Source organism: Rosa rugosa, chromosome 3, assembly GCF_958449725.1.
Source record: "Rosa rugosa chromosome 3, drRosRugo1.1, whole genome shotgun sequence".
Taxonomy (NCBI): Eukaryota; Viridiplantae; Streptophyta; class Magnoliopsida; order Rosales; family Rosaceae; genus Rosa; species Rosa rugosa.
The window spans coordinates 48,960,401-48,986,598 of NC_084822.1; the positions used below are offsets into that span (position 1 = coordinate 48,960,401).

Here is a 26,198-nt window from a genome sequence, read left to right on the forward strand (position 1 = left end):
TTCTTTTCCTCAATGGCCATCAACATCTTTGAATGGAGTAGTCACATGGTGCTAAGTACCTTTGTGTCTCTAAAGTCATGAGGGTACCGGTGGACCACCTGAAAAGCCAAGGCACCGGCCACCACGATCTACAAAGACTCAAAAATAGTGGTCAATATTAATTGCAAGTCATTTCTCAGCACGCACCGACACTAAACACCCACTTTGGTCATTTCCATTACCATCTCAAAAATATCATTGGCATGTCTCCCATGCTCAGAGGCCGACTACATCAGATCTTTGAGATTTTGTGATTGAAATTAATGTAGACTTTGCACCAAGGTTGTTCATTCCATTTTTAATCGAGGCAATTCGGCCAGATTCGTAAGTTTGCGAGGTAGAGTCAAATAAATCTAACAGTAAGAGTGTGTTTGGATGAGGGAAAAAATGATGGAATTTAATTAAAAGTGAGGATTTTATAATTCCTAAAAGCCAATTCCCTCGTTTGGCATTATCAGATTGGAAATTTTAAATTTCTCTGTGAAAAAAACGAAGGAATTCGTTATTTAAATTCCTCACTTCAATTTCCACCAAAATAGGTGTCATTTACGAATTCCTTTGCAGTATTCAATTTTTATTTCCAAAACAATACTTTTTTCTATTATATATTTTTATTTGTTTTAAACTTTCTTAATTTTATTACACATTTCAAATCCTAAATAGATGCAACCAAACAATAGAAATTGCAATTAACGGAATTTTAGATTGATGGAGTTAAAGATTCCATCATTTATAAATTCCTACGGATTTTATAATTTTCTCATCCAAACATACCGTAAGTGATCACGCGAATATCACTGTTCCAAGGTATTCAAAAAGCGAATAAATAAATTTTTATTTACCGAAAAAAAAAAAAAAAAACCCGATATTGTTTCATTAGGAAAATTACACGTGATGGTCCGGAGTTGATATTGTTAGTTTATATAACATGTATTTATTCATAATTGCAAGAATTGAATTTGGTCGAGTGATATTATTAACCCAAATCATTGTCTTTCCGGAACCATAGAATAACCACTGATTTCATTAAGGTTTTATTCTCTGAATTATTAAACGTTACCAAAACAAATAGTAAATGGTGGTTGAAATTGACCTTTCCTTTTTTGACCATGAGAAATTGACAGTCTACCCTGTGGGTAGGGGTACACCACGGTCGGTTACTTTTTTACCCCAAATAGAACGGCATGTCGTCTCTTCTCGGACACACACCGTAAACCAAACTAGGGTCTCCGCTGTGAAAGTGAAACAGCCGGCCAAGATAAAAGTTTTCGCAAGCTTGGCACAAAACGAAGAAGAAGAAGAAGAAGAAGAAGAAAGAAGAAGAAGAAGAAGAAGAAGAGCAGAGAGCCCAACCAACCAGAGATTCCAGATCTCTCTCTCTCTCTTCATGGACCTCCCTCAGTACCTTCACCACCATCCAAGGTACGCTTCTTCCTCCTCCTCCTCTGACCCTAATTTCCCAAACTACCCTCACCGCACCACCAACCACTACCACCACCGCCACACTCCGCCTCCTCCTCCCCAACCCCAGCCCCCACAGCTCCGCCCACAATCCCCCTCCTCCTTCAAAACCCTACCCCCTCCTCCGCCGCCACCACATCCCCAAAGGACCACCTTCTCCCCCCACCCCATCGATTCCGATCATTCCAGAACCTTCTCCCCTCGCACCACTCACCGCCCGCCACCTCTCGATTCCGACCGGCCACGTCATCGCCTCTACCTCGAGTCCGGTCCGGATTACCGGGACCGGTCCAGGAACTATTCGCCGCGCGATTACGACCGCGAATTGCATAAACCCTATAGGCGCGATCCGGACGGCGGCGGCGGCGGCGCTAGGTTTAGATCGGAGTACGAAGAACAACGGGATCGTCGAGTTGATGACGGTTATCGCCGTCGCTCGAGCAATCACGAAACGACGACGTTTCGCGAAGTGGAGTTCCAGGATTCGGGTTCGGGTTGCTACGACGAGAGCGCGTATGAGGAGCTGCTGAAGAGTGGGAGGAGATATGAGGCGTATGAGATTCAAAGGTGGGGTCTTGAGAGGGCCCAATCGGAGGAGGATTTGTACGATCCTTTCGAATTGGATGAGCACGATGAGGAGGAGGATCGGATTGTTTCGGAGAAGAGGGATTATTATGGTTCCGAATCAGGAAGAAGTAGGTGGAAGCAGATACAAAAGAAGAGTGCTTTGCTTAGGCTTCAAACCCCGAAAACCCGGGACCGGAATTACTCTGCTTATTACGATAGTTCCGGCTCCTCCGGTGGATCATTCAGAGGGAAAGAACAGTATGAGTATGAGTATTCAGGTCATGGGAGGAAGGATGCAGTAGAAGAAGAGAGGCGTGGTGGTGGAGGAGAAGAGAGAGGCCAACAACAGAGAGGTGGGAGTAGTCCTCTGGACCTTGATGTTTCGTTTAAGTCGAATTCGCTGGTAGCCAAGCCGGTTAGAACTAGGGATGAGAAGAGAGGTTCAGTTTCGGATATGGATTGTTCAGAGTCACCACCTGCTAAGCTCCGTGAGGATGTTGTAAATTTGGATAGTTTGGCACTTGTTTCGAATAAGACATCGAGTCCTGGCAAGGAGGCCATGAAGTTGAAAGGAGAAGTTACTACTTCTGGCATGAATTCGCAGCCTTGTTCTGTTGTGACTGATGAAGCGTTTGTAAAGAGTGAAGTGGAAACAGCACCCAAGGGCAAGATTTTACGTAAAGATGGCAAGGATGTTGGTTCCAGTCAGAAGTCTTCTCCCAACGTTTCTAAGAAGACAAAAGTAGTGAAGAAAATAGTGGCCAAGAAGACAGTGAAAAAGGTCACAAACCCCCCCACTTCACAGCCAGAAAGTAAGATTGATGAGCCGGGGGCGAGTACTGTTCACAGTCTATTTGCAGGCACTGGCAAAGGTGAAACCTCTTCCATTTCTGATCCTTGTCCAAATGATTTGCATGTGTTGCCTGTAGATAAGGAAGTAGAAGGTTCTCTGCCGAATGTTCTATCAGATGAATATGGCACTGTTCTCAACTCTTGTAGTAAGAATATTGGGAACAACTCAAGTGCAAATTTGGGCTCTTCGAGTCCTGCAGAGATTAATACTGATCAGAAGCACCCTCTGAATGTAGATACTCCGGTCAAGGGCTTGCTTACCATTTCAAATTTTAACAGCAATGCAACTGATTCAATCAAGGTAGCTACTTGTCCTGAAACTGGCGGTGTTGTGGATGTCAGCAAATCGATCTGTCAGAGTGGAAACATTTTATTGGTTGATAAAGAGGTACAAAAAGAATCATCACAGGCCATGTTGGCTGTAGAAGGCAATTTGAGCTCTGGTTTTTTAAATTCAGATAAGATGCATGAACTCACGAATGTAAAGGGTTCTGAACATGGGGCTGAAACCTTGGAGAAACTGTCACATCAGGAAATCATTGTTCCTGATGTTGGCACTGTGGATGCAGTTAGCGAACAACCTTGTAGATATCAGCTCCCCACATCACTTCAAAATGGTGGTGTTGTGGAAGAACTTCCTAAGGCTATATCTTCAGCAGAAAATAATATGGCGGTTGGTTTATCGAGTTCAGGGGAGACCAAAGCTGTCCGCTCCAAGATTGGTAGACGTACAAGGTGGGATTCTGATGAAGTTTATGTTAAGAAAGATAAGAGCATTACAGTTTCCAATGGTGGGAATACCAATTCTTTTGGCAAGCAGTCATCACCTGATTGTGCCTCTAGATCTTTTGAAATTTGTGCCACAGAAAGATCTCCAAATATACCAAAATCAGTTGGAGATACTCATAGTGTTACACCTATGATTCAAAAGAAGAGAAAAGTTAAAACGCAGTTAGACTTTTCAAGGATATCCGACACTTGTGTAGACCCTGTAAATGTTTCTCCCGGCAAAGATGCACCGGATACAACAGTAAGTTCCTTCCTGAAGGATCCTAGTCATGCAGAAGTTTCTGTTTCTGGTGTTCAAAAGTTAGATATGGGATCACAGCCTGGTAATGATTGGGTCAGCGTTCTGAATGGGAAAAGTTCAGTAAATGGGTTTTCTGACACTAAGCTTTCAGCTAGAATTGATGCTAACTATGATACAAATGAGACTTCACCCGAGTATTCAAAGAGGAGAAAAGTGTCTGGCACTCATCTGGTATTGACTTCAGCTCAAACCAATGGAGGACCTGCAAATAAATCTACATCTTATATACAGGAATCTTCAACTCATAATGATGTTCCAACATATCAAGCGGACAAAGGTGCTTCTTCTAGCATAGGTTCTCAGTGTGCTACTTCTAATTTAATTCCATCTCCTGAGGAAATCAATGTCTATCTTGAGGACATTATGGCTGCAGTATCATCTGATACTGTAGCTGCAGCTAGGGACTCCTTTACTAATGATGATATGAAGATTAAGCACCAAGGTATTGACTCTTCTTCAGTTTCTGAAGGGTCAGGTATTCCACATATGCAAATCCCTTGTCCTTTACAATCACAGAATGAGGATAAAGAGGATGGTACTGAAGTTATGGTTGTAAATAATCATCACCTTGACATTTTGGATATAGATGGTAGTCATGAAAAAGACTTTGATGTTTGTGCAACAAATGAGCACATTATGGTTCAAGGTGAGACTGCTCCATGTACAATTCATTCAGAGCTTCAGCCTGCTGATTTGGGTATTAATTCTTTCAGTACAAATATAGAATCAGATTACCTCTGTGTTAAGGATAAACTGCCTTTTGTGCCAAGTTGTCTGCTTTCAATTGCTAATGACAATGAAGTAACTTCTACCAACTCTATTGATGAAGGCATGAAGTCTGTGTCTGATACGCTGTCAGATACAGGTACTCCAGAAACTTCAACTAGTATCACTGACGTGCATATGCTGATTTGTAATCCTTCGGTTATTAAAAGTTTTGACGAAAAAGTTTGTGCGGATGACCAGAAATTTGAGGTGAAGTCTGAGGTTGCATCCGCTGGGAATTTATTCTCAGAGACCAAAACTAATTTAACATTAGATAATGTAACTGAAGGTCACCAATCAGTCACAGAGAAGGCAGTACCTTTGAAATTGCAGGATTCCAAAAAGACATCTCATGGTCTGCATCTCATAAGTGCTGAATCTGCATTGAAGAACCAGCTGGGTCAAGCTACTCATAGGATTGTTCCAGGTCGTCCATTTTCTGCCTTTACTACCTCACAGAAGGCTACCTCTTCAACACATATATCAAAGCCTCGGACTTGGCATCGAAATGCTAATTCATCTGTATCTCCTCTTCCAGCTCAAAGGCAGTTGCCACAAAGAAATGGAAAACTTGAAAGTAATTCTTATGTTCGTAAAGGTAACACCCTTGTTAGAAGACGTGCTACAATTGCTGCTGTACCACAAAGCTCTCAAGGTCTCAGTTCATCTGTTCATCAGTTGAACTTTTCAGGTATAGATGGATTGAAGAAGAATGCAGGATCCGACAGTAGGGTTGACATTAAAAACCCTCCAAAAACAGGAGGACTCAATGCTTCTTCAGATAGGCCCCCAGCCCCACTACCCGGTGGAGCCAAAATGTCTGCATCTGCTGCCGTCTCTTCCGGGATTCCTACATCATCCCCACTAGCTGAGCCTCTTCTTAGTGATATCTCTGGAACTAAATCAGATCCTATGAATTGTTCGGAAACGAAAGATGCAGAAGGATCAGTCAAGGACTCGCTGGCAACTTCTGATACTCAGGAATACCATAGTGGTCCAGTCAACAATCTACATGATGGGAATCTGGCATCATCAAATATGAAGAAGGTTATATATGTAAAGCGAAAATTAAATCAGTTGGTTGCATCATCTTCAAATCCATCAGACCTTTCTGTCCACAATGCTGATAAGAACCAACCCTCAGATGGCTACTACAAGAGGCGCAAACATCAGCTAATTAGGTCTTCTTTGGAAAGTAATGGCAAAGATACTGTTCTCCTGCCCACTGACAATCTAAACTCAGGGAAGCAAAAGGCTCGTAAGGTTATCCCCAGTAGAACATTTAACAAGAAGCGATCACTTAAGGGTATGCTATTTGAACTTGTCCAATTAGTCGTTGGTAAGCAATATTATCTTTTATATAGATGAAAGATGCAATCAACAAAAGTTCTGACATGCATTTGCTGCATCAGGGAATAAGTTTCTTGAATCAATTTCATTTGTTGATTTCTGCTAAAATGTTAAGCATCAGAGTGTTTCTCTTTCTTCTTTATTGTCATTTCTGCAATTGTTAAATGTATGTAGCTCCTATCTGCAACTTTTCCAACTGAATTTTGTTCTTGGAGAAGTTCATCATGTTCATTTCATATTTCATGTTTTAGGAGGGATGGTGGAGTTTTACAAGTTTATAATCTCTTATGGGGCAGTCCTGTGTGCCAGAATGTGTTATTATTTTTTGGAGTCTGGAATTGTTGATGTACTGGTATTTCTTCGTCTTTCTTTGTCATGACAAAGTTAAGTAATATTTCTATTTGCAGCTGTTGCGAGGATGAGTAAAAAGAATTCTTTGGTCTGGACACCAAGTGGTACACAGTCATCAAATAATAATGGTAGTTCATATGACCATCAGAAGGTTCTGCCTCAGCTGTTTCCGTGGAAAAGAGCAAGATACTGGAGAACTGTCATGCAAAGTCAGGCTTCCAATTTCAATTATAGTTCCTCATCAACAATCAGGTAACTGATTTTCTTGCTTCTGGAATTATATTTAACAAGTCAGTTTTGGTTGTTGCCTAAACAAATCAATGTTCATCTCATCTTTCAGTAAAAAGTTGCTGCTCTCAAGGATGAGGGATACTGTATACACTAGGTCAACCCATGGATTTTCACTTAGAAAGTACAAGGTATTAAGTGTTGGTGGATCTAGTTTAAAATGGTCAAAATCCATTGAAAGTCGCTCAAAGAAAGTTAATGAGGTTAGTTGGCTGTAGCATACAGGCAGGCCATTATTTTTCCCTTGAAAATCATTCATGTTATCTAAGTGAAGTAATGGTTTTCAAGTCAAGATTAGCCATTTCTTTGTCCACCTTATCTTTTTTATACACTTTATCCAGGAAGCTACACGGGCTGTTGCTGAAGTAGAGAAGAAGAAAAGAGAACACAATGGTGCTGCCTGCACTAGTTCTGGTTCTAAAATCAGAAACTCACCGGGTAAGTCAATTCATAGTACTGTTGAGAACATGTAGACCCATATAATAGTTCTGGTGTCTCCGATGCATGAGCAGTTTTTGCTTGCATGTATTGCATAGAGTGCACCTTGAACGTGTGGTGTTACAAAATGGCAGGAAAACGAATATTCCGTGTGAACTTTTACTTGATTATTAAATAATTACTTTTATGGCAGGAAAACGAATATTCCGCATTGGCTCTGTTCGTTACAAAATGGATCCTTCAAGGCGGACACTTAAGAGGATTTCAGGTGGTCTGCTCTTTTCAATTTTTCTGCATATTGATGTATTCTTGTCAATGAGCTCTAGTATATTCTACATTTTCAAGTTTCAATATATATATATATATATATATATATATATATATTTCTACATAGGAGCAGATGGGTCAGATATAGTTTCAGAATGTACCACTGCTTTCTCATTGATTTTTTTTTTCTTTTCACAATTTCTGAACATGTTCTTACACTCTATGCAGTATTTCTTATTCTTGTTGGAATTGTGTTTCTCCTTGTATGGTTGTTTTGGAGAAATGTGTCCAATGTGATTGATGACCTTTAAGTGTTTCTCTTTTGAGCCTCCCCCTAGTTTGGCGTATTCTGATATATCTTGTTTACTTGGTAATAAATATTTACTCAATCTCAGTGAATATAATTTTCCCATCTTGTTTTGTGTAGATGACGAATCCTCAAAGTCTGTTGTGCTGAATCCAGAAACGGATGCCAAGAGATCATATGTTCCAAGGAGATTGGTGATTGGGAATGACGAGTAAGATTCTTTATGTTATGCCTTAAAATAGAGTAGATAATATTAATGTTGTCCATTGAGGGTGATAACAAAGTAGATCTCCAAGTTATAGTTTATTCTCAACTTTATAAGTTGTTAGATATAAATGCATTCCCATATTGGCAGATATGTGCGGATTGGAAATGGTAATCAGCTTATTAGAGATCCAAAGAAACGAACTCGCATATTGGCAAGTGAAAGAGTTAGATGGAGTTTGCACACTGCCAGACAGCGGTTGGCAAAAAAACGGAAATACTGCCAGTTTTTCACACGATTTGGGAAGTGTAACAAGGATGATGGAAAATGTCCCTATATTCATGACTCCTCCAAAATTGCAGTCTGCACAAAGTATCTGAACGGTTTATGTTCCAACCCCAACTGCAGATTAACCCACAAGGTTTACCATGTGATGGAACTTCCCGTGATCTACAACAGAACTTTGTACTCGTTTCCAGACATTCTTTCCTTTCTTGTCTCTTCCTTTATCAAACTTTTTTTGTCATGCAGGTCATTCCAGAAAGAATGCCAGACTGTTCTTTCTTTCTGCAAGGTACTTTCTGCTAATATATTTCTAATTCAAGGTATTAGTGAATATATAGAACTCTGACATGTTTCCTGCAGGTTTATGCACCAATAAAAATTGTTCTTACAGACATGTAAATGTAAATCCGAAGGCATCTACTTGTGAAGGATTTCTTAAAGGTTATTGTGCGGACGGAAATGAGGTACTGTCTTCTCATATAGAACCGAGTCTTCTTTCCCCGTTTTTCTTTTTTCATTTTTTACTTCATTCATTTCTTGTTCGTCTTGCTACATACTGAAGTCAATATGTTAGTTTATATTATGTATGCGCATGCATATGGATTTTGAAGGAAAAGGGTTTTCAAACATTCATTTGGACGTACCATACATGGGGAGGGCTGACCTGCCGGGTGAGCTATGTGGTACTAATTAGGGTGAGATTACAGAGGCTTGGGTGTATGGGAAGATAGTGGGGTGGTTGACAGATGAAAGATGAGAGAAATCCTATTGGGCTTTAACAAAAGTACCGGAAGTAGCATCTGATAATTTTATTATCTGGGGTAATTGGGCATTTCATAGAGGATTTTTTTTTTTAATCGTATAGATTATTATCAGGAAACTAAACATGACACCTATAAGGACTCATTATCAAAAAAAAAAATCCGAAACCCTTGACCCCTACCATAATAACTCTCAACAATTTAAGAGATAACTTTGCGATGTTTTGGGAATATGCTAGTAGGGTGCATAGAGTATAGATTCTCATTATTGTTTTAGTTTTCTATTTTTCTTGGTGTACATTTTAGATTTCTGTTTAACACTTGATAATCTCCTGCTTGTCAACAAACAACATACACTAATGTTGGAGCAAGTAAATTCGAATGTATATATCTTCCTCACAGTGCCGGAAGAAGCACAGCTATGTCTGCCAGACTTTTGAAGAAACAGGAACGTGTCCTCAAGGGCCCAAATGCAAGCTTCACCACCCCAAAAAGCGTATGAAGGGAAAGATAAAGAAACGATCAAGAGAACATAGAAATGGTTGGGGACGTTACTTTGTTTCCAAGGATGTTGGTGTTTCTGAGCCCGTAACAGCGTCTGCAAAGCACTGTGCACAAAATGGTGATGACATATTTGGTAATGATTTCGTTAGCATCAATGTTAGTGACGAGGAGGCTGGAGAAAGTAATAATCCACCTGAGCAAACCACATTTTATGACAGTGATCCCTCTGAATTAGACTTGGATGATCTTGATGAACTAATTAAACCGATTCGTTTGTTGAATAAGATGAAGACAAACATTTATTGACAGTGGCAGCCAAAGAGATACATGTGATCTATACCATGGAGGAATTTCTGCAAACTACTCTCCGATCGTATGCTTGTGCAAAATGATTTGGGAGTATAGACCCCCCTCTTTTTTTGGTGAGGTGGAGGTCCTAAGGCCAAGGGAGGACCCTAACCAGGAACAGGTATAAGCTTGTGTACCAGCTGAAGCAGGAGTACACTGATTTGGAATGTTAAGTGGATGAGCGAGGTGCAAAAGCAAGCGGGAACAAGTGGACTGGGCATAAAGATTTATTTGATCGTCAAGCTGAGTAAACCCAGACTATCAGCGCCGGAGAGGGTCACAAGAGAAGTTTATGGAAGACCTGGCAGCTAATACCACTCCTATGTCCCATCTGAGAGAGTCGGCAGCCAGATTTGCTTAGCAGGCACCAAGTCAAAGAGAAGTTTATGCAAGACCTGGCAGCTAATACCACTCCTATGCCCCATCTGAGAGAGTCGGCAGCCAGATTTGCTTAGCAGGCACCAAGTCAACACTAACCATAGTTTTTTCTCTCTTGCTAGGAATAGTGATTTCTTTCTTTTTGTTTTGTTTGTTTTCCTTTTTCTCAATTCTTTTGTTTTCCTTGTACATTTTATACAAGATCAACTATTGTTTTCCTTTTCCTCAATTCTTTTGTTTTCCTTATACATGTTATACAAGATCAAGATAGTTGAAATGAATAATAAAGCATGAAATACGCTTGAATAATCAGAATGTTGCGTCAACTTTTTTTCTTGAGCTTTCCCTCTGAGCCTGTGTTTTGCTTTGAATTTTGATGACATGGACTATATTATCAGATTAAACAAGGATATTTACCTTGAGGGCATGATTTTTTTGTAAATATGTAAATTGATAAAAACAAAGGGCTTCTTCACAAAATATTAAAGTAAAATAAAGGGGAGAGAGAGGAGAAATCACCACACAAGTCTCCCAGTATAATACAAGAAATCTTATCCTCATATATATGTGGACCAATTTCTATAGGCCTTCCACAAATTTCCCAAAAATTTTGGTACCTAAGAGCAATATTATTCACTGAACTGCATAAAAAGATTGATAAGTTTGGTCCATAAACTATAATGCTACTACATTCAGCCATGGCAGCGACTTCTTCTTATATGGCTTGTGCAAAATTCTCTATGTTGGGTTATGCTGGAAGAAGAATCCAACTGAGAAGCAGAAGAGACTTCTTTATAAGAGCTCAGCAGCAACCTGGTGAAGTCCAAGAACCACAAGTACAGAGAGAAAAAGGAGAGCCAAAAGGAACAGTGCCAAGGCCAGTGGAGACACAATTGAATGTGAAGAGTAGGAACATGGCGAGAGAATATGGTGGGGATTGGCTTAGCTGTGCCACAAGGCATGTGAGGATTTATGCTGCTTATATAGACCCAGAAACCTGTGCATTTGATCAGACACAGATGGATAAGCTCACCATTATACTTGATCCAACCAATGAGTTTGTGTGGACTCCAGAGACTACCAACAAGGTCTACTCCTACTTCCAAGAGCTTGTGGATCACTATGAGGTAATCTTGTTTATGATCATAATTGCAAACTTTACATTCTTTGTGATGTATGTTAGTGTTCCTATTTTGGCTAAGTTCACATGCACGAAGGTATTGATGTTTTTGCTCACCGTTTCATATTTAGTTTGTTAGACAATCATTGGACGTAAAAACTTCCGCGGTTAGGGAATTGTACAACAATGTATATCAAGTTAACGCTTCTCTCAATAAGGTATGAAAAAAGGCATCATCTTGCAGCTTGCAGATCAATAATTAAGTGAAAGTGAGGTCACTGTGAGAGGATTAGATTCTAAAATCTAAACTAAGATGCAAGCAGAACTCTATGCCTCCATTTAAATAAACGAGGTCTTCGTGGAGACACCATGGGGCTCCAATGAAATATAAGTGAATTATATCCCTCTTGGCCTTGCCTTCTGATCTATTACACTAACTATATATTTCTCTCAAATTTTCTGTAGTTGAGATTTAGTTCCTTACTGAGACATCTACATTTGGTGTGAAAATCAGGGTGCAGATTTGACAGAATACACTCTGCGTCTGATTGGTTCAGACATAGAGCACTACATAAGGAAGCTTCTCTATGACGGAGAAATCAAATACAACATGGATGCAAGAGTCCTTAACTTCAGCATGGGTAAGCCTCGCGTTATGTTCAATAACAACGAATTTCAACCTCAGGATGTATGATGATAAGATTGAGAGTCATCAAACAGAAAAGCTGGAGAAAGAAGATGAACATATTAGGTTTGATGAAAGAGTAATGTCTTCCCTTCCATCTATTCTTACTCATTGAAGTTAATATGGGATTATGTAGAGAGATATACATCTGAATTTGTTTCTCTAGAAGTAAACTACTCCGAAATGAATAGTGAAAAGATTATCAAGAAATTTGATTCAATTGATGGGATTAAAGGCTGATTGAGGAAATGAGGATACCAATAGATCAGCTCTTTCTTCTACACCCTACTAATCTTCCATTCTCTAAAACAAAACCACAGTTTTAGTAAGAAATGTCACATGTCATTTCTCTAACAATCCGTTGCATATATTACACATACTCCATAACAGAACCGCTGTTGTCTGCATTCAGAGATCAAAAGCTACATCATGCATAAAAGGTGCCAAGCCACAGCCTACTTGCAATGTATGATACATATAGCTTTCAAACTACGCAACTTTGAACTCCTATTAATCTTCTCAGTGGTATCTAATACGCTACACCTAATTACTACAGCTGCACTCAAAAGACATGCTCCATTGCATTTTGGAGTTGATGCAAGGACTCCCTATTTTTTCTCAGGTGGCAGCATCATCTTCAAACATCTTTTGTCCTTCCATGGAATGAAGCTTCCTTCCTGGGACTTGTTCTGACCAAATTTTACAATAATTATGCTATCAGAAGGTGCTATAACATCAATACTCATCAATTAGGTAACGCAATTGCAAATGTACATACACATACGCATACACAGACTCCATGCAAAGAATCACATAGAAAGTCATGCACCTATAATAATCAACAATAATCTATAAACAGAACATAGCCTACTTATCGTCATCGATCACCAGATTGAACTTTAACTAGCAACTGCCAAGTTACACCAATCATTTTCATAATGGCTGGTATGTTCTACAAACAGACAAGCTAACAAGATAACCCGTTATACCAATCACATGAAACCAAAAAAAAAAAAAAAAAGTCAAAGAAAACTTACTTTCAGCCAGTAGAACAATCCCCGGTAGAGATTTAAAGTTTTAGAGCGATCACCGTTAGCTGCATAAATCTTGTCACCCAGATCTGCAAGATTAGAAAACATACTGACAAACTAAAACCAAGAAAAAACAAAATTTCAAGGATGCAAAGCCGGTAATTTGTAGAAACCAAGTAATACATTAAGTTTTAAAGAAACCACGGCTACAGAACCAGCTAGCCAGTATAGTTAAAAGCAGAAATTACTTCGACTCCAAAGGAGCCGCCTCCTAAGTCGGCAGTCCCCGTGAAATGCGAAAACAAAGAAGCAGAGATTTGCATGCAGGCAATGGCATTATACAGACAACAAGGCCTTACACCACAAATCAATTTTATAGCAAATCAACCTTGCACATTTTCTGAATATACATTATATTTTGTTCCTAAGCACAGGCAATGCATTGGAAGAACAAGTTAAGAGAAGAAATGGATCAGGAGTGACCCACAATGAGCGTAGTCCACTCTGAACTAAATCCAATAGGGCTTCCTTTCACCATTTCCAAAGTTCCTGGCTAAGCATCCCCTTCATAGGTTGCAAGCAGAGGCATATAAAATTTTACTAGAGACAACAAATCTGAGTTTCATATAATCTGAAACTGAATTATGGGGTAAGAAGCATTCAGGTCATGGTAATTCTGGATTAACAAGGAAATAATATTAGAATCTATGATTTAAAAGGAATGGATCAGACAGAATTAGATTCGCCAGCTCCAGTTCAGTTCATTAACATAAAGACAGGCAGAGGAACATACTAAATCCTAGACCTACCAAGATAGAAGCAAATCTGTAATTAAAAAAATAAATTTAGACTTGAACAAAACCAGTAATAGAGAGCACTTGAAGAAAACTAACCTTTGTACACCTCTAGGTATGTTTTTCCATATTCTCTTGGCGTTTGACCTGATTCAATGCTATTAAACAGATCTGTCTCATGGTCACTTGGCCCTTTGCTACATGCATCTTTCAAGAGCTTGAGAAGCTCTTCTTGGTCGTACGGCCTTCCAAGATCCTTCATAAGCCCCTCCCTAAACTGGTTATGACTCTCAATGCTGTGCCCACCGTTTGTGTCCATCTTTTATTTGCACAACATTAACAGTAGACACAACCAGATATTAACAAATTTAGAAGCCCCAAACCAATGTATGTTATGTCTGCATGCACATGTCTCTGTGTGTGTCCTGTGATAGCACAAGGCAGAAAGCAAAAAAAAAAAAAAAAAAAAAGGATAAAATGAAGAAGGTGCATACTATATGAAAACTATCAAGTGAATCCCTGTGCATTGCATCTGATGTAGCCTCCTGCTCCTCATATATCTTTCGTCCACCATTGCTTCGTGTATACACCAAGTTTTTACCATCCACCTCAACGAAACTTATGAATTCTTCATAACTCTCATGTACTAAATCACATTCAGCTGCACAGTGGCACCCACGCTCAGAAAATTGAATAGCCTCTAAGCAAGGTGTTTTAGGGGGGGCAACCATTTGACTTACCACTGACAGTATTCAGAGTTTCTTTTATATTCTTCTTCTTTGCCACTGAACTCTTTTTTGCTCGGAGGACCTCTAAATTTCCGGTGGGAGTCTTCCTGTTTTTATTCTGCAGAGCACTCCTACGAGCTCTTGGGCTCACAGTTTTTCTCATAGTTCTATTAATTGCAGTATTATTTTTCACCTGAGAATTTTTCAAAGCCTTAGCACATGCTTAAACACAAACGTGCGTATTTACAGATCATGAAATGTGCTCATAGGTGTGTGATAACATAGCATATAAAATGTAAATCAAAGCTTAAACAGGAAAGAACATACAAATGAGGCACGACATTCATCATGTTGATGACTGTCCTGTTCATTTAGATCCGAATCTGAGGAAGTATCTTCGTAGTTCTTAGGGCAGCTCATCTTTTTCTTCATCACACCCCTCCTCAAAGTTCTGTTAGTTGTGGCCTTGGTTTTCACCTGAAAAATTCTCAAGGGCTTAGAGTGTTTCAATGAAATCTGATACATCTAAACAGATACACATGTATTTACGCTTGCATGAAAATATGTGTGTGAGTGCTAGCAGAAACTAGTAAAGATAAACAAAATCTTAAAGGACAGAAGATAAATACATATGAGGGATGATATCCATCACGTCGATTGTTGTCTAGTACAGTTTCTTCTGAATCTGATGAACTCTCCATATCCTCCTCATAAATATTTCTTGTACCATTTCTGGGTGTATATATCATTATGTCACCAGACATCACAGCAAGGTTGAGAAATGTTTCATAGGTCTCATCAATATGAATAGATAAAGCTCCACGGTTACACCTACGCGGAGCAGATTGTAGGATCCGGGAACCTTTTTGTTTGCTAGAGAGCACATTTGACGTACCAGAAACAGCATGTGCAGCTTCCACATTAACCTTCTTCTTCATCCCAGTCTTTTTTTCAGGCAAAAGACGAGCAGACTTGTTAGGAATATTTATGTTCATCTTTCCTTTCTTCAAAAATCTCCTTGAAGTTCTGTTAATTTTGTTTTTCTTTTTCACCCGAGAACTTTTCAGCGTCTTTGGAGTGTCAGAAGCCTCTAAACAAGGTCTTTTACTGCAACGCTCACTTATCCCACGGTTCCAACCAGAGTCAGAATCCGGAGCTTCCACGTTTACATTCTCCACTGCACTTTTCAAAGGTTTTTGAGTGTTAAAAGCTTCTAAGTGAGTTCTTTTATTGGAACACTGATTCATCCCACCAGAATCAAAATCTAGAGGTTCCAATTTTACATTCTCCATCACAAATAAACTCTTGTTCACTCGGAGATCCTCTTTTTCCACAGTGGCCCTGTTTTTCTTCAGAGCATACCTAACATTACTTGGGCCCTCATTAACTTCTGTGCTCAGAAGAACAGCAGATTTCTCAAGGCCATTCATCTCTCCCCTAATCATACCCTTCCTCAACTTCTCAGTCACCTGAGATTTTTTCGAAGTTTCTGGAACATCTAAATTGGGCTCATAATGCAAAGAAGTAGCTTGATCCACAGAAAAATTGTCCAAATTTTCATCACCAACCTGAACTAACCCCAAGAACTTCTCATAATTCGTATCCAACAACAATTCATCCTCAAAATGTGAACATTCCTCAGCAAGCCTGACCCTCTTTCTCACAGAAAAGGTCCCCATTCGGCAACAATGAAACCGAAACAAACCCTGTTATGTTTTTCTCTCACACTTCACGGTAAACCCTAGCTTCTGTCTTTACAGATCAAAGGGAACAAAAAACAAAAACAAAGCAAAAAAATCAGAGCATGCATTGTGGTCTTAAATAAAGACTCAATCTTTACACTTATTTGAACAAAATAGCAAAAACCCACCATGAGTTTAAACGAAAACAAGCCTCAAGACACGACATTGCGGTCAAAAAAACATAAATTTACTGCACTTTCTCTGAAACCAAAAGGGAGAGTTAGGCTTCTTACCTGGTTTGAAGAGCTGGAACAAGTAAAAGAAGAAGAAAGAGGCTTCTTACTGCACTTTCTTCTTCTGATCACACTGATCTGAGCTTTGGACCCAATTTCTTAATTCAAAAGGAGCTTCATTTACTATAGAGCCTGAAACTGAAAAGAATTAGGTGAAGAAAGAAAAGTTGCATTTATTAGACTTACTTGTATCTCTGTACTATAACGAAAATGGCCGTAAACATTATTATTATTATTTTTTAAAGTAAATTTTTGAAGAACAACAACGTTAAACCATTAACAAAACCAACAGAAGAAAAAACAGTCTTTGTCGGAAAAAAAAAAAAAAAAAAAAAAGAAGAAGAAGAAAAAACAGCATAAATCTGCAATTCAATAAAATTCAAATTTTTAAATTTTTCGAGCCAACAATTAAGAAGGATACCTTTTCCTTTGTACAATATAACATGTGTAACATGAGCCAAAAGATGCAGAAGTCAATGTTATGGTTGAGTTTATTGCAAATTTGAAAGTTTATTATAACTGTTCGTACATTTATGAGAAGATAGGAGAAAAGTTCTATCTGCACAAAAAAAAAGTAGTCTAGGCAAGCACATATTTTGTTTTGTCTTCGAAAAATAAAAGGAACACAAATTTGCCGATGAATTGTTCATTAGTAAATTTTATCAATCACACCTTAGTTGTCGAATCATTTGTCGGTGAAATCTCTCATTAAAAGAAAGAAAGAAAGAAAAAATGCACGCTTGTAGACAAAATTTTCGTAATTAATAATCTCCCATAAACAATTATAATAAAATGATGAATTCTTGCCATGTAGGTCACAACGCTTCGCGTAACAGCACAATGCTTGCAGTGCTCTCCCACAATCCTATTTTCACGGTTTAGACGGTTCTCATTTTCACTCGGCTAAAAGACAAAAATTCAAAAATGGAAGGGAATGATTGGCCTAATTTCAATTTTCATGGCATGTGAAGTGCCGTGCCAAATCATGTCATAGTCTTTATTTCTTAAAATTTCCTTTGCGATAACCTCACCATCGACCGAATTGGCCCTCTTTCAAAAAAAAAAAAAAAAAAAAAAAAACCTCACCATCGATAAAACATAATTTTTAGAACACAGTCCAAGCGACAGAATTCAACAATTACTTTTTATTTTTACGATTTTCCTAGTTTTCTGACTTTTGAAAATTGTAAAAAAAATAAAAAATAAAAAAAAGTCAAATTTTTTGAGTTCCTTATGTTCTAAAGTTGCTTAAAACTCATGATTTAGTAGTGAGAAGATTTTGGTGAAAAATAAAAATAAGCGATTTTTGGTCCACAATTTTTGTGAAAATTCACGGTCTAGAATGAATTTTTTATTTTTTGGGAGAAAGTTCCGGGGATGCTTCTCATGAAGTTGAAAAAACATATGACATCTTGCGATGTGTTTAATCTCACTTGAAAAGATACCTCACGATAAAACCAATATGATATGATTACTTGGTTAGTGATACTGAAAAACTGAAGTCACTGCTCCATTGATTTCTCAAGCCAACAAGAAAAGACTGCAGTCATGGTTCTCATTACCTAGCTACTGAGATCAAAAGGCTACATCTTCCCCAAACTTCCAAAACCACTTAAAAGTGTGTGATTAAGCAGCATATGCACAACTAGGAATTACCACCAAATTTCACATTTGACCCCATACAGCTTGACACCCGATTTTGCGGAGATGCAGTGATCAGATTCTTTCATTGCCAAATGAAGATTATGCAAGAAACTCCTCATGTTTACAGTTGCTGCACTACATTCAAACATTCTACATCACTCCAAGGCTCAAAGCTTCCTTCCTGGGCCACATTCTGATACAATTGACAAGGATTAAACAAATCAGAAGCTGATATTACACTATTACAAAAAAAAAGAACGAAAACGAAGCTGCTATTACACCTCCATGTGCATGACCACTTGCACTAAAAATAATCCATAAAAGAAATTTACCTTCAACCAGTAGAAGAATCCCCGCAAGAGATTCAAACTTCCAGGGCGATCGCTCGCTTTGATCATTTCAGCCAGATCTGCAAGATCAGGAAATAAATTATTAAAATCTTATGCAGAAGTAAATGATAGTTGCAAGCATGGAAAACCAAAGCATGCAAATAACTTACAACTTGATTGAACATATAAAGAAAACAAACCTTTGTACACCTCCAGATATGGTTTTCCATATTCCCCTTTCAGTGCATATGTTTTTATTACTCCACTACGAAAATTTTTAGCATGACCTGTTGCAGGCCTCTGGCAACTCCAGTCTTCTAAGAGCTTGAGAAGCTCTTGTGGGTCATAAGGACGTTTAAGATCCTTTATAAGCCCCTCCTTAAATTTGGTGCGACTTTCCAGATCATTCTCTGAATCCTTCTTCTGTTTACAACAACTTAACATCAGCTACAACCAGAAATGATCAAATTCTAGAAGCCACAAACCAATGAAATCACACAAACACCAAGATGTACATATTTATGCATGCAAATGTTTGTGTGCATGTCTGCACATGGGTGTGACAGCTTAAAATAGGACAAACAAACCAAAGATGAAAGGGAATTGAAGAAGATACATACAATTGGGGTACGACATGTATCAACTGGATCCCTCTCGAGTACAATTAAATCTGAATCTGATGAACTCTCCGCATTCTCATCTTTTATGTCCACATCATATGTCTCTGGTCTACCATTTTGTGGTGCACATGTCATGTTTTCATCGTTTATCTCAAGCAAACTTAGAAAGGTTTGATAGCTCTCATCTGTTTGATAAGATTCAGTCTCATCATCACCATTGCGGTCACACTTGGCAAAATCATTGCCCCCACAATTCGCAAAATGAAGAACCTCTGAACCAGGTCTTTTGTTAGGAAGTTCGTTCTTCCTATAGGAATAAGGATATTTAGCTTCCCCCTTCACATTCTTCTTCACCCTAGAACTTTTTTTCTCTTGAAGATCCTCTAAACTCTGCAGAGATTCACTTCTTTTATTTCTTAAAGTCTTTGGTCCCTTGGTCTCTTCTTCATTTAAAAGATGAGCAGACTTCTTAGGTCTATTTATCTTTACCTTTTCCTTTTTCATAAGCCTCAAAGTTCTTTTAGTTTCCATTTTCTCTCTCAACGGCAAACTTATGAAGCTTTCTGGAGTATTATGAGCCTCTAAATGAGGCCTTTTACTGGAATGCCCTCTTGTCCTACTAGAAACAGGATTCAGAATTTCCAATTTTGCATTTTTCTTCACCGCTGAACTCCTTTTCTCTCGGAATTTCTCAATAAGTTTCAGAATATCCCTGTTTTCTATTACAGGCTTCTCTTTGACCTGAGGACTTTTCAAAGTTTCTGGAGTATCTGAATTGAGCTCTTCTGGATTGTTGGGAACCTCCAGACAAGGTCTTTTACTGGCAAGTGTGGAAACCCCGTTTGCCATACCGAAAGCAGGATCTAGAGCTGCCAATTCTGCATTCTTCTTCACCACTGAACTCTTTCTCTTTGGGAGATCCTTTAAACTTTCCAGAGTGAACCTGTTTTCAATTTGAGTCTTATCTTTCATCAAAGAATTCTTCATAGGTTCAGTGGCTGCTAAACTAGGCTCATCTGGTAATCCATTGTTTTGGTGATGCTTTATGTGTTCCAAAATCCCAGTTTCTTGAACAATCTCCTGTGCATTCATATTTTCATCCTCCCTCAAATTTTCCAAAAATAACTTGGACTTGGGTTCCATAACATCATCACCCAAGGACTTGACATGAACATTGTCATCACTAGACTGTTCATTCCAATTATCACCATCATGCACAGACTTAAAATCAATATCATCATCACTAGAGTGTTCAGTCCCATTATCACCATCATCTACAGACCTGACATCACAATCATCACCCGTAAATCCATGCCCATTATAACTATCATCCACAGACCTGATATCACTATTGTCATCACCAGAGTGTTCATCCTCATCATTGCCATGCTTAACTGAACTCAAGGTATTCTCACAATTATCAACCAACATTAGGTTTTCCAACTTTTTGTTACAAACAGATGTTCTCTTCACCCGCCTCCCCAAGCCATTGTCTTGGTGATAGCTTATCAATTCTGAAATCCCACCCTCACGAACAACTTCCAGTGCATATGAATTTCCATCTTCCCTCAAACTTTCCAAGAACAACGCATATTGAGGATCCACATCTTCTTTAGAAATGCATCTTCTCATGATCCGCCTCGCATATCCACCCTCTTGGTGATACCTTATCAGTTCCGAAACCCCATTCTCTTGAACAACTTCAAATGCATATGAGTTTCCATCTTCCCTCAAATTTTCCAAGAATAACTTATACTGAGGATCCTCATCTTCTTTAGAAATGCATCTTCTCATGATCCGCCTCGCATATCCACCCTCTTGGTGATACCTTATCAATTCCGAAACCCCATTCTCTTGAACAACTTCAAATGCATATGAGTTTCCATCTTCCCTCAAGTTTTCCAAGAACAACTTATACTGAGGATCCTCATCTTCACTAGAAATGCATCTTCTCTTGATCCGTCTCAGCAAACCATCTCCCCTCAAATGTTCCAAGAGCAACTTAGACCGAGGGTCCATATCATCATGAAGACCATAATCCAGACACCTAACATCAACATTATCATGACCATGCTGAACTAAACTCACCAACTCATCACACTCGTTATCCACTCTCGAATCATCCTCAATCAGCCTGACCCTTTTCCTCTCCAGAGTGGACCCCATTTTGCAACAAATCAAACACAAAACACAAACCCCTTATCTCTATCAGTGACTGACTCGGACACTTTTGCAAGGTGCAGTCTTTATAAAACATGGAAACAAAAAGGCCAAACAAAGAGAAATTAGAGCAGAGCATGTACAATATGGGCAATGACGTTAAATTAGAACCACAAAAACATGAAATTTCTGGGCTTTCTCAGCAGCCAAAACAAGATTTACAGTTTTCGTTCTTACCTGGATGTAAAATATCAATGTTTGAATTTGGGTGAGAACCCAGATGGTGACTTGTGGTGTACGGATGCGGAGAAGAAAGTGAAGTCTGAAGATGAAAGCGGAGCGGGCCAAAGAGAAGAAAGTGGCTTCCTTTGGTCTCAAAGCTGTCGTCTTTTCTTTTTCCTAACTCAGGTCTGAGGCTGAAGCATTGATGATGCTTTACTCACTACACCCACTTTTCTGACCCAAAAGAAGTAAAAATAAAAATAATTGAAAAGAAAATGAAGAAGAAGAAGAAGTTAACCACTATTTATGATTTTTACTAGTACAAATTAAGGATCTTGATGTTATGTGCACATGGTTTCTTGGTTCTAGAATTAAAGCATTGTGCCATTTCTTGGTTCTTTTCTTTTTCACACCAGAAATCCCCAAACCTTAGGCTTGAATATAGGGCCTCCTGTCGAACCGTACAATCTATAGGAAGGGAGATGACTAGCAAATAGCTAGGGAAGTACCTTGAGGGGTTCAAGCGTAGACCACATGGGAGCAAAGCCCATTCCTGCTAACCCCTCGTTGGTAAAGGCGTAAAGCACTAGGCCAGTACGTACATTGCACCCAGTGTGATTCGGTAGGGGGTAAAGTGTTACAACTCTTGACCTCTTTTATGCAAGGGCCCTAACTTGAGCATGGAAAGCCATAAGATTATATTTAGATACAAAGAGAGAAGCTGATATTTATGATAAATGCTTCTGTTACATGAAGGTTTCTAACTGTGTACATAAATATCCACATCTCATTTTGTTTCTGTAACGGCCGCATCAAGTGGTATACCACGATGTAATATACCCAAAATATACAAAACAAAGCGGCCGTGAGGAGAAACAATGGGAGGAACATGATTTTCATAATACTTCCTTTTTAATAATTAGAACATAATGCTCAAGAAGTCCTCCTATTTAGTGTCTGCGGCACCACCTTCAAACATGCTTTGTCATTCCAAGGTTTAAAGCTTCCTTCCTGGGAAATATTCTGAAAAATTTAAAGCAATTATACATGTCAGAAGAAACCATAACATGGGTATGCAATAATCATCCCTGTGAATAACACATCCAAATGTTTAAAATCATCAACTACTATGAAAGCCACAATGTAAAGGCACATGTATTATGTGACATCAATCCTTAAAAAGACAAGTACTGAACATGTGAACATTGCACAAAAAGCGCAATGAACCCCAACAAAATTCATGTACTCAACATATTACTAGATTGAACTTTAACTACCAATTAAAACAAACACTTTTCTGAATGGCCAGTTACAATAACAATTAGATAAGCTAACAAGAAACCCTTCTTCCAGCCACATCCAATAATTAATAAATCAATTACTTACCTTCAACCAGTAGAAAAATCCACGCAAAAGATTTAACTTTCTAGGGCGATCATCGCCTGTCACTGCATGAATCTTTCCTGCCAGATCTGCAAGATTAGGCAACAAATTAGTGATGAAATAGTGATATTTTTGATACTTAGAATTTTTATTTGCACTATGAAGAATAAAAGTTTCATACCATCAACTGTAACCAAAATACAGATCTGTACAGCATACTTGATATGTAAAGATAACTAATAGTTGCAAGCATGAAAAACGAGATCAAAAATAAACTTACAACTTGAAAAGAAAAGGCAATAACAGATAGAAAGTGAAGAGCAGTAACCTTTGTACATCTCTTGATATGATTTCCCAAATTCCCCCGGCAGTGCATATGATTTTACATTTCCATTTCGCAGATTTTTATCATGACCTGTGGCTGCCCTTTGGCGAGACCAGTCTTCCAAGAGATTGGTATACTCTTCCAGGTGGTAAGGCCTTTTAAGATCCTGCATAATCCCTTGCCTAAACTGGGAATGACTTTCAGTGGACCGCCGACTGTCTACATCAATCTTCTGTTTGCAAAACATAAAAGTACACACAACGACAAATGAACAAATTTCAGAAGCAACAACCAAAATGAAAGTCTCTCACATGTATTTATACATGCATGCACATATGAGTGGGTGTGTGATGGCAAAATATTGAAAGAATAAAACAAAGCTGAAAGGGGACAAGATGCATACAATTGGTGTACGGTATCCCTCATGTGGATCCCTGTCGAGCACGATCACATCTGAATCCGATGAACTTTCTTCATCTGAATCATATATTAATGGTCCACAAATTCTGGATGTAAATACCATAACTTTCCCATCATCCTTAGTACAACTTAAGAACTCTTGATAGCTGTCATCTGTTAGATTAGAATCAGATTCAGCTTCACTATTGCACCCACCCTCTGAGAACCGAAGATATTTTGAACCAGACTGTTTATGAGAACGCCCATTTGTTCTACCAGAAAGAGGATCTGCATCTGCTTCCTTCACATTCTTCTTCAACATTGAACTCTTTTTCTCAAGACCATTCTTTTTCTCTGGACGATCCTCTAAATTTCTCTTCTTAATGACACTCCTTGAATTTCTTCTAGTTTCAGTTTTCTCTTTCTGCGGAGAACTTCCTAAACTTTTTGGAGTATTTGGAACCTCTAAACGAGGTCGTTTACTAGAACACACATTTGTTCCATCTGAAACAGGTTCCAGAGCTTCCAATTTTACATTCCTCTTCTTCACTGAAAACCTTTTCTCTGGGGCATCCTCTAAATTTGCCATAGTCTCCCTGTTTTTAAATTTAGTCTTCTGTTTCCCCTGGGAATGCATGGCATCTAGATCGAGCTCATCAGGTAAACCATCGCCTTGGTGATACCTTATCTGTTTCACACGTCCATCCTCTTGAACCATCTCCAGTACGTATGAATTTCCATCTTCCTTCAAATTGTCCCAGAATATCTTATACTGAGGATCCATATCATCATCATCAACGCCATGATTCAAAGAATTAACATGAATGTTGCCATCACCAAAATGAGCATTCCCACCATCACCATCACCATCATCCACGCCACATCGTCCATTCCCACCACCACCGTGATCCACAGACTTCAAGTTGACAGTATCACCAACAGAATGTTTGCTCCCACTACCATCCACAACCCTGGCATCATTATTGTCATCAACAGAATGCTTGTTTCCATCACCGTCCACAGACCTAATATCATTATTTTCACCACCACAATGTCCATTCCCATCATCATTATGTTCATTCTCGCAATCCCCATTAACACCGTGATCACTAGAATGTTCATTCAAGTCCCAACCCCGCTGAATCAAACTCAGGTATTTCTCATAATCCTTATCCAACATTAGGTTCTCCACTTGTGCATTACACTTTTTGCTTTTCTTCGGGGTACTGCGACGCAAATTGGGATTGTAAATTCCATTAGCTAAACCCCTTCTCCTCAAACGCCTCTCAGTCCTCTCATCCAATTCACCATCACTTCCCTCTAAATTGATGACCTTTCTCCCCGAACCCGGCCCCATTTAGTAAAACACTCACCCAAAAAATAAAAATCCACCCTTGTTTTCTCTCTCTCACACAATACTTGTTTTGTGACTCAGTGAACTAAATCTTTGCCAAACCTCTGTTTTTATAAACAAAAGAACCACACAAAAACAAGCAAAAATCAGAACATGCATGATGATCTAACAATAGCCAATGAAGATTTTACAGGATCAGAAATCTTGCATTAGTGAGCCTAAAACGGGCAATAAAATATCGACATTACAGTAGAGAAATCATAAAAGTTGGGGTCTTTTTCAGAAACCAAGAAGAAGTTTAGGGTTTGTACTTTCTTACCTCACCAGAAGAGCTGGAGCTCAGTAAAATCCAAAGGAGGACGGACACATTAAACCCTAGAAAAACACCACGGTAAAGTTAGAAGCTGAGGCGTTGACTGGGAAGGACGAATTTATACCTGGGACTGGGATCACCAGCATGTCCTTTTTGGGAATTTTACCTTGTCTACGCCTTTCAGCTTACCAAGTACTGTTACCTTTAATTTTTCTTTTCTGCTGAAAAAGAAAAGAGAAGAAACCCACCTTAGGGCAAGTTCACCCGTTGGGTCACCAGGTCACTCACTATTCACTATTTTTTAGTGTTAATTTCGTGCCCTGGGTCACGAGCACAGTGTATTTCGTGCCCTGGGTCACCCGGTACAGTGTTCTGGGTCACCATGGTGACCTGCACAGTGTATTTCGTGACCCAGAGAATGAAAATATACACTAAAAAGCAGTGAATAGTAGGTGACCCGGTGACCCAACGGGTGAACTTGCTTTTAGCTCTTCTTTTACTCTTAAAATTATGGAAAGTTAGGGTCAATTCACACAAAAGGTATAACTTTTTTTTATAAAAGAAATATATCGACATAAGAACAATTATAAGTGGTGGGTTCTGAGGGGGGCCGAGGTTTGGCAATTGCCCCAATATTAACTTTTTAAGAGTTCTGAGTCGTTTCACATGTCAATTGACGGTAAAAAAAGACAAAGAATTTTTTACTTACTTGTCGTGGATAAAACTTTTTATACTACAGATAAAAGTCAAAGCAACATATTCAACTAAAACTATATCCCTATATTTTCTACTTTTTTTCTCTTAGCCAAGTTTTGTATTTTGTTTTATTTTATAATATTTCTTAGGGTGCGGCTATTGTC

At 38.8% G+C, this 26,198-nt stretch overlaps 5 protein-coding genes across 9 annotated transcripts; 2 read left to right on the forward strand and 3 right to left on the reverse strand.

The window, feature by feature from the left end:
* The first annotated feature begins 1,273 nt into the window (after nucleotides 1-1,273).
* Nucleotides 1,274-10,571, forward strand: LOC133735638 (uncharacterized). Its single transcript, XM_062163032.1, has 10 exons — nucleotides 1,274-6,080; nucleotides 6,532-6,727; nucleotides 6,816-6,966; nucleotides 7,105-7,201; nucleotides 7,395-7,469; nucleotides 7,896-7,986; nucleotides 8,131-8,401; nucleotides 8,512-8,554; nucleotides 8,626-8,729; nucleotides 9,429-10,571. Exons 1-10 carry the CDS (start codon nucleotides 1,427-1,429, stop codon nucleotides 9,834-9,836), a joined length of 6,090 nt encoding a protein of 2,029 aa, XP_062019016.1. The 5' UTR covers nucleotides 1,274-1,426; the 3' UTR covers nucleotides 9,837-10,571.
* Nucleotides 10,572-10,869: 298 nt separating this feature from the next.
* On the forward strand, nucleotides 10,870-12,281 carry LOC133735640 (NAD(P)H-quinone oxidoreductase subunit M, chloroplastic). Of its 2 annotated transcripts, XM_062163036.1 has the most exons (3): nucleotides 10,870-11,383; nucleotides 11,508-11,594; nucleotides 11,891-12,281. In XM_062163036.1, the coding sequence occupies exons 1-3, from the start codon at nucleotides 10,937-10,939 to the stop codon at nucleotides 12,068-12,070; spliced, it is 714 nt and encodes a 237-aa protein (XP_062019020.1). In that variant the 5' UTR covers nucleotides 10,870-10,936; the 3' UTR covers nucleotides 12,071-12,281. The 2 variants fall into 2 exon arrangements, with proteins under 2 accessions (XP_062019020.1, XP_062019021.1); XM_062163037.1 differs by lacking the exon at nucleotides 11,508-11,594 and having other exon boundaries at nucleotides 10,880-11,383.
* A 164-nt stretch (nucleotides 12,282-12,445) lies between these two features.
* On the reverse strand, nucleotides 12,446-16,808 carry LOC133735639 (uncharacterized). 3 transcript variants are annotated; one of them, XR_009859190.1, is made up of 8 exons: nucleotides 16,590-16,808; nucleotides 15,244-16,366; nucleotides 14,942-15,091; nucleotides 14,627-14,807; nucleotides 14,381-14,547; nucleotides 13,986-14,205; nucleotides 13,099-13,167; nucleotides 12,446-12,750 (listed from the first exon to the last, which is right to left on the reverse strand). XR_009859190.1 is itself a non-coding variant. In XM_062163034.1 (8 exons), the coding sequence occupies exons 2-8, from the start codon at nucleotides 16,291-16,293 to the stop codon at nucleotides 12,670-12,672; spliced, it is 1,932 nt and encodes a 643-aa protein (XP_062019018.1). In that variant the 5' UTR covers nucleotides 16,294-16,362; nucleotides 16,590-16,806; the 3' UTR covers nucleotides 12,446-12,669. The 3 variants fall into 3 exon arrangements, 2 of the variants coding, with proteins under 2 accessions (XP_062019018.1, XP_062019017.1); XM_062163034.1 differs by having other exon boundaries at nucleotides 13,099-13,181; nucleotides 15,244-16,362; nucleotides 16,590-16,806; XM_062163033.1 differs by having other exon boundaries at nucleotides 13,099-13,181; nucleotides 16,590-16,805.
* A 1,213-nt stretch (nucleotides 16,809-18,021) lies between these two features.
* LOC133739070 (uncharacterized) lies at nucleotides 18,022-21,892 on the reverse strand. The gene is made up of 5 exons (XM_062166785.1): nucleotides 21,580-21,892; nucleotides 19,183-21,426; nucleotides 18,763-18,985; nucleotides 18,566-18,642; nucleotides 18,022-18,426 (listed from the first exon to the last, which is right to left on the reverse strand). The coding sequence occupies exons 2-5, from the start codon at nucleotides 21,346-21,348 to the stop codon at nucleotides 18,355-18,357; spliced, it is 2,538 nt and encodes an 845-aa protein (XP_062022769.1). The 5' UTR covers nucleotides 21,349-21,426; nucleotides 21,580-21,892; the 3' UTR covers nucleotides 18,022-18,354.
* A 368-nt stretch (nucleotides 21,893-22,260) lies between these two features.
* Nucleotides 22,261-25,606, reverse strand: LOC133739258 (uncharacterized). 2 transcript variants are annotated; one of them, XM_062167003.1, is made up of 5 exons: nucleotides 25,345-25,606; nucleotides 23,676-25,129; nucleotides 23,276-23,501; nucleotides 22,951-23,036; nucleotides 22,261-22,587 (listed from the first exon to the last, which is right to left on the reverse strand). In XM_062167003.1, exons 2-5 carry the CDS (start codon nucleotides 25,026-25,028, stop codon nucleotides 22,498-22,500), a joined length of 1,755 nt encoding a protein of 584 aa, XP_062022987.1. In that variant the 5' UTR covers nucleotides 25,029-25,129; nucleotides 25,345-25,606; the 3' UTR covers nucleotides 22,261-22,497. The 2 variants fall into 2 exon arrangements, with proteins under 2 accessions (XP_062022987.1, XP_062022986.1); XM_062167002.1 differs by having other exon boundaries at nucleotides 23,276-23,504; nucleotides 25,345-25,597.
* Between the last annotated feature and the right edge of the window lie 592 nt (nucleotides 25,607-26,198).